General features: G+C 34.0%; 1 protein-coding gene across 1 annotated transcript; it reads right to left on the minus strand.

The window, feature by feature from the left end:
- Nucleotides 1-2268: 2268 nt before the first annotated feature.
- On the minus strand, nucleotides 2269-6441 carry LOC127849727 (uncharacterized). Its single transcript, XM_052382477.1, has 5 exons — nucleotides 6367-6441; nucleotides 4341-4457; nucleotides 3448-3579; nucleotides 2912-3046; nucleotides 2269-2321 (listed from the first exon to the last, which is right to left on the minus strand). Exons 2-5 carry the CDS (start codon nucleotides 4399-4401, stop codon nucleotides 2269-2271), a joined length of 381 nt encoding a protein of 126 aa, XP_052238437.1. The 5' UTR covers nucleotides 4402-4457; nucleotides 6367-6441.
- Between the last annotated feature and the right edge of the window lie 222 nt (nucleotides 6442-6663).

Below are 6663 nucleotides of genomic sequence, written 5' to 3' on the forward strand. Positions count from 1 at the left end.
TTACGTTTCCAACAAAACGTAATTGTAATCAGTTTACTAATGCATTCATCGTAATTACATTTACATGTGGTTGTAAAACATTCACATTTGGTTAAGTACATTACATTAAATGTGGTTCTAACTTTTAAAAAATACACTTTGACACACAACTATTTCTAACATACACAACTTAAATGAGTATTAATGTTTATGGTATTGAGATTCTGCAGAATTATATCGCTGTGAGTAATTGTATAGGACAATAAACGAAAGCCCTGCATAATTGAATGAGTAAAATAATAACTATTATAAGTATTTAATACGTGGCAACTGCCGGCAAGTCTGATGTTTATCGGGGAGATGGGGGTTTTCTCTTTGTCTATAAACCTGTTACTACACTTGGACAACGTCAAACAAGTTTAACCCGTCTTTTCACCATACTTACTTTACTTTCGTCTTACTTAAAGTTTAAATGTACGTTATGCATTCGCAATTTAAAAAACAACATATAAGAGAACGTATGGTGCAAATTAACATGCTGCCTTGTAAACGTACGCGCCAAGTGAATTCGCAACAGCTAGCAAGCCTTATAAACGTGTTTGTCATTAATCAGTTGTCCGCCTCATATGAACGTCACTACCGTGCTCAATCCCGCTGTCCTCCTCTGAAATCTGTGGATGTAATTTTATTTCTTCTGCTGCGTTGTTTACATACATAATGCCATTAGGGCCGCTGGATTGCAAAGGCATTTGTTCACCTCTGACCTTTGGTGTGTTTTGTTATCGTTCAGTAGAAGTATTTTATGATATCGTGTGATCGTATAGTGCCACAGTTTCTTTTTTACAGGTATAAGATTCAGAATGTATACTTTCCAGTGTTTCATTACCTTTGTAATCCGGATCTACATCTAATGCATGAGGACCATTGCTTAACAAATCTTTCTGACTAACGATATCGTCTGATTTCATAATGATATGATTTTCCGATAGGTCTTTGTTAGCATAACTGAATTGGTCGTAATTTAAACTTCCTAATGAGGAAGTATCGTTCCCGAAAAACTCTTTTCTGAATGCATCTTTCCGAAGTTGAACGAATTCTAGTCCAGAGCCACTACCACCGTATGCTACGGTGGGCTCGGGTTTTCCGTCTGGCGTTTGTACGTCTGGGATTCCAAAGAAGTTGCAGTCTAAGCCCTAAAAGTACATGTTATGTTAATATAAATATATAACGTTCAACAACTGACATATCAAAGGTATTTTACCAAATGCAATCCAACTTATTTCTAAATGCATTCGAATGTCGTGTGGCTACATATATACAAATTGAGTATGTACCCTGAACACTATTTGACGCTTATAATAACAAATTAACTTATTCTTGTCTAAGAATTGTTGTACACTTAGTTCTCACAAGAACAGTACATGATACAGAAGATGGTTTGCAGTGCATTTTTTTATTTTTTTCAAAAGATGAGCATCATAAGACTGTGACCACGTGAACATTATGAGCTACGGATGTATGTTTTTCTGATTTAAATTATTTTTGCTCGAAAGTTTCAGTTTTACTTTCATTTAAAGTAATGCATCACATTTACAATACAATAATGAACGACCTGGCCTTTACATATATCTCTGCAAATTGCGGTTTAAGTGGAATTATATAAATTACAGATTTAAATAATAATAATTGTAATTAGAACATTTACCAATTCCTCGAGGATTTACTTCCGAACGAATCAAAGTTTTCCTCTGGTTCTGCAATACATATTACAAAAATGACAACAATAACTGATGCCCTAGTTGAAAAAGACATGTTAACTGTACAGTTTTATACAGCGTGGTTGTAATTATAAAATACATAATCTATAAATATCATCGAATGATCAATTAAACTTTTCCGAGAAAAAAATGTTTTCTTTTGCTGGCCTGTATTTTCATCATCATTATCATCTTTAAGAATCTTAAATATATCAATGAAACTTTTTTTTAGCTGTAGATCGTTTGAATGTTTTGGAATAATGATTTACTGTTCCATAATTGTTGATATCTCTTTAATGATCTCACGAGGTCATGTATTGAGCCATGAACAATTAAAACTATATAGGCACAGTTAGACGCCATTTCCCCATAGGCATAATTAAGTAAACGTTGAATATTGGGGATAGTATAATAACCTCTCTTTGCTGTTTGTCCATAGACTCTTGATTATTTTCTCAACTTCTTTTGGGTTTTCCAGTTGCCTGTCTTTGATTGTCAAAATTAATCTTGTAAGATTCTCTCTGGGTTAAATTCAGTCTGCAATCTTCCAACGTTTTAACGTCTTCAGCGTTTCTCCGTGGTTTTCTGTAACACATTCTTGTTTGTTTGAAACGGATGACTTTTTAAGAAAAATAATAATTCATGTACTTGCAGTTAATTGGCACATACACTCTAGGAATGTGTTTATTGAAGACCACCTTTAAGGCGCTGTTTTGCATAAAAAGCCAATTAATAAAACAACCTAAAGGTACGTTTGGGCATCGTTACACACACCTACTTAAACGTTAATATTGATAAACATTCTAAATAGTGAATATCTTTGCGATCAGAGGACTGCTCAACAAAACTTAAGTTATGAAAGCATGTGCTCTTAATTCTAATAGTTCATTTATAAAACCCATCAATTCTTATTTATTATTTGTTAAACATCAAGAGTGGTAAGCACTCAACTATTACTGATAGATATTTAAACAATGATTTTACCATTGAACACGTCGGCGCTGTTATAATGAGCCCACCACGTATTTTGAATCACTCATTAATAAAACAACGTAACAATTATTATTTATAAAGAGAGAGAACTCATTAAGTTCCTGAAAATAACATAAACTATACTAGTAAATGTAGACAGTATGTATGGCAGAGAGACAGAAAAAAAGTAAAACTCGTTTTACCTTGCGCCAAATTTTTGTCTACAACAAGTTTGCATTCTTTGAAGACCGTGGGTAAGCAAAGCTTTTTGTCCTTGGCGAGAATGCAACATATCAACAGCGGGCGGAGTTTAGAATTCTTGACCATAGCAGCGGTATCTGGAACACAAATAGGCTGAATCTGAGATCCAACACCTTCAGTAAATACTCGTACGATATGACCATGTTGAGCAAAACCAGCGAAACCAATTTTAAATCAATTAATTCGTCCTGTGTATGAAGTGTTTTTCAAATGCCTCAATACAAGAACTGCTCATAGTCAACTGTTAATGTTACATAAAATCATATAAAATCTACACCATCAGTTGCGAAACTTGTTTAATGCATGTTTTATTCATAGGTGCATGCACATATACAAAATGAGCAGAAGAACATTTAGAATTAGGGAATTCGTTTCCACTGAATTTTAAATGGTTATCGTCATTTGACATTTGGTAAATTGTATCATTTACATAAAATCAAAACTAGTGGTATAACCGAAAATGTGTTGCTTTACTTACCGCGTGTATCATCATTACATTGTACAGCTTCATCTTCCGTAAAAGTGGACCTTAATTTTTGTGCTAAATTAGACAAGAAGTCTCTGACCTCGATATTTAGGGAACTTTCGCTGATTGGGCCGGTCAAAGCAACTGTAATGAAAATCATACGAATTATACAGGTTTGTGATACTAGCCAGTGGCATTTAACATGCGGCTTTTCAAGTAAGCTTTACATTTGTACGTGGAACAAGTAATGAGCTATGTTTACTTTTATGAATATTGTCTATGATCTTAAATACACACACTGAAGGCAGCAATAACAACCCGCTGTTGCAAATACACTTTGACACATATAATTAAGAATGTTTAGTGTATTCATATGTTCTGTGCATTATATCTAAAATTAAAAAAGAACACTACATGTGAATGTTTATCGTGTCACGTGCTGTTTGCTGACTTTATTGAGCCAAATGTACATATTCTTGGACATGATTTCGTCATTCAGTAACATTTAATATAATTAGAGCCAATCGTAAAGAAAACGTCATTAAAGCGCGTGGTATCCCAAAGTTCTTACTCATGCCTTTAAATGTACGCGGAACGACACGGAAAAGTGGGCACAAAATGTTACTTATAGGAACTTATGAATAGAAAATGCAAAGTAAAATCGCGCTATACGTCTGCAAATTATCCGACTACACATTTTTCCGTCAAATGAACCATATCTTTTTACGACCGATATAATGAAACACGAAATTTGTTGGTCTTGGTCACCAGCAAATCAATGTAAACGAACAATGGGACGCGTTTTATCTTAAAACTTTCACTTTAACTTAATATTAGAAAATTGAAAAGTAGAATAACGAAAGTTAAGTTTTTCCGCAAATCGCGGATGACTTGTGAGTACATACCAAATCTGTTCGACGTCGGATAGTTGGTCGGACTGAGAACTTCCAGCCTTTGAGCTATCATTAACTCGAGAAGCTCAGATGGCAATATCAAACCTTGGTTTTCTGATAAGATGCTTCCTGAAAAACGTAGTCTGTTTTATTTCAAAACGTTAGATACAGTTTTGGCAGTTGTGGAATGTTTCTTCACTATGCAAATCTGACCAATTCTAATGTGTTGATGGTCCCCAGTTTTATAGTAATTTGGTATTACTTGTTTACATAATATATCAATTTTAATGCACAAATCGGGTTTTTATTTATGTAATACGCGTTTATGTGCTTACTATGAAACTTACAAATGCTCATTTACAATTAACACAAATAACAGATTGTTTACAACCATAGAGAACAGTTGATAAGTGAACTTCTGAATACTACGACTTTTAAGAAAATAAATTTACAGCTGCAACTGTTGACAACTTAATATTAAAAATAATTTCAAACATTTTCAGCAAAATATATTAACATCTTAAGAAAAAAAATCAAAGTATCATCGCTATCTTATCATGCACAAAACAGAACACATCACATTGCTGTACTTGATGCAACCACACAAACATTATACATGCAAGGATTTTGTTATATCCTTGACATTCTCCAGAGTAAGTGTTGCAAGCCAAATGCATGAAACAACGCAAAGTATGATAAATGTCAAGAGCTTGAATTGCTTGTGTGCAGATTGTTGACCTCCACACAGTGAAGTGATCAATCACACGCTGTTTGAAGAGGATTGTTACGATGCAAAAGAGAGATACATAGACTGGAGCGAGGCCATCGTTTATTCGATACTGAAGTTACTACTACTTTTAAAATTGTACACGACGATGTTAATTTTTTATATTTTTATATTGTATCATATTGTTTATTTTTGTCTATTATTCTATCATTTACAGTTTTATATAGGCAAAGAAGGAAATCAAGTATGAGTTATTGTGCAATATCTAGGGGCGGAGCCGAATGTTTTCTTTATATTTTAAAATTCTGAGAAATTGAACAGTGAAACGATGAAATATACGTGCTAAAAGCGCCTTATCAAATTGTTTCATACTAACCGTGCCTGATCAACTTAGTCTAACAAGTATATTATATTCTGTTTTAGACTCATGATTTATTTCTACGCATCTGTACGCCTGACCATGGTATAATCAACAAAACATTATTATTGACAAAAGTAATTCTGTATTAATTTCCTAACATTCCACAATATAATGAAATTGAGTCTTTTCACTCTTCTCATACTCGTATGTACAGTCTGATCTTCGTGTTGGTCTTTATTCAACTGAGATTCAACTTAATTCTGTATTAATAAAATGTCAATGAAAAATCGATATACACATGATATAGATAAGAGTAAATAGATTAGTAAACCTTTCAGCGAATAAGTTATTTTTTGTAGGCGAGATTCTGAAACCAACTGGGGGCGTGTAGCGTAAAACTACTTTTTTTTGGCATTGTAGACAGCTTGTCATTAGAAGTCATTCATTTACTCGCAGTCGAATCTTAATAAAGGAGGCGTTTAGAGAAAAGATACAGGACCCATATCGAATTACGAATGTTTGAATGCAAAGAAGCATGGCTCACACACAGTGTGCAGTGAACAAAGTCTTTCCCACCTCTGTCTTGTTTGGGAATGTCATTTTTGTGTTACGCTCAAAAACCCTTAACAAAGCAGCTTCCTACACATTTAATTAAACAATCACTTTTTCATAATTGGGATAAGTCAGTTTTAGAATGTATGGAATGTGTTGGGAAAAGCGATAATCGGGAATTTCTTCCTCATCCATTAAAATACCACCATTCGAGGATATTGCAGATGATAAATTGTGAAATAAGCACAACCTTCCCCGATATAAATATTTTCTTAATGTTCAGTTAAAAATTTCTCCCATAGGCGGTGGATAATTAAGATTTTACTTCGAAAACACTGGGCAAAGCATGTAAAATGAAAATAATCCATACTTATTGCCTACAACAACTCAATCCATACCTGCTGTTGTCGCAATGTAAGGTATTCCGTCACATAATGTTCCTATTAGTGGAATGTACAGTTTCTGAGATTCATCTACGTTACTTGTTTGGAGACACACACATTGGTTATAAGCGAACTGATATGTTCTATTGGTAATACCGGAACTTTGACAACAACTAGTCCGTTCGTTATTTCTGGAACTTGTGTTGACGTTGAGAAAATCACTTTGAGAGTATCGTGTGTTGCTACGGAATCCTTTACCAGCTCTAACAACTCCGCTAGTTTATCCCATTTCTTCAGCATGTCGACGTTGTC

This window comes from Dreissena polymorpha, chromosome 11 (genome assembly GCF_020536995.1).
Source record: "Dreissena polymorpha isolate Duluth1 chromosome 11, UMN_Dpol_1.0, whole genome shotgun sequence".
Lineage (NCBI taxonomy): Eukaryota > Metazoa > Mollusca > Bivalvia > Myida > Dreissenidae > Dreissena > Dreissena polymorpha.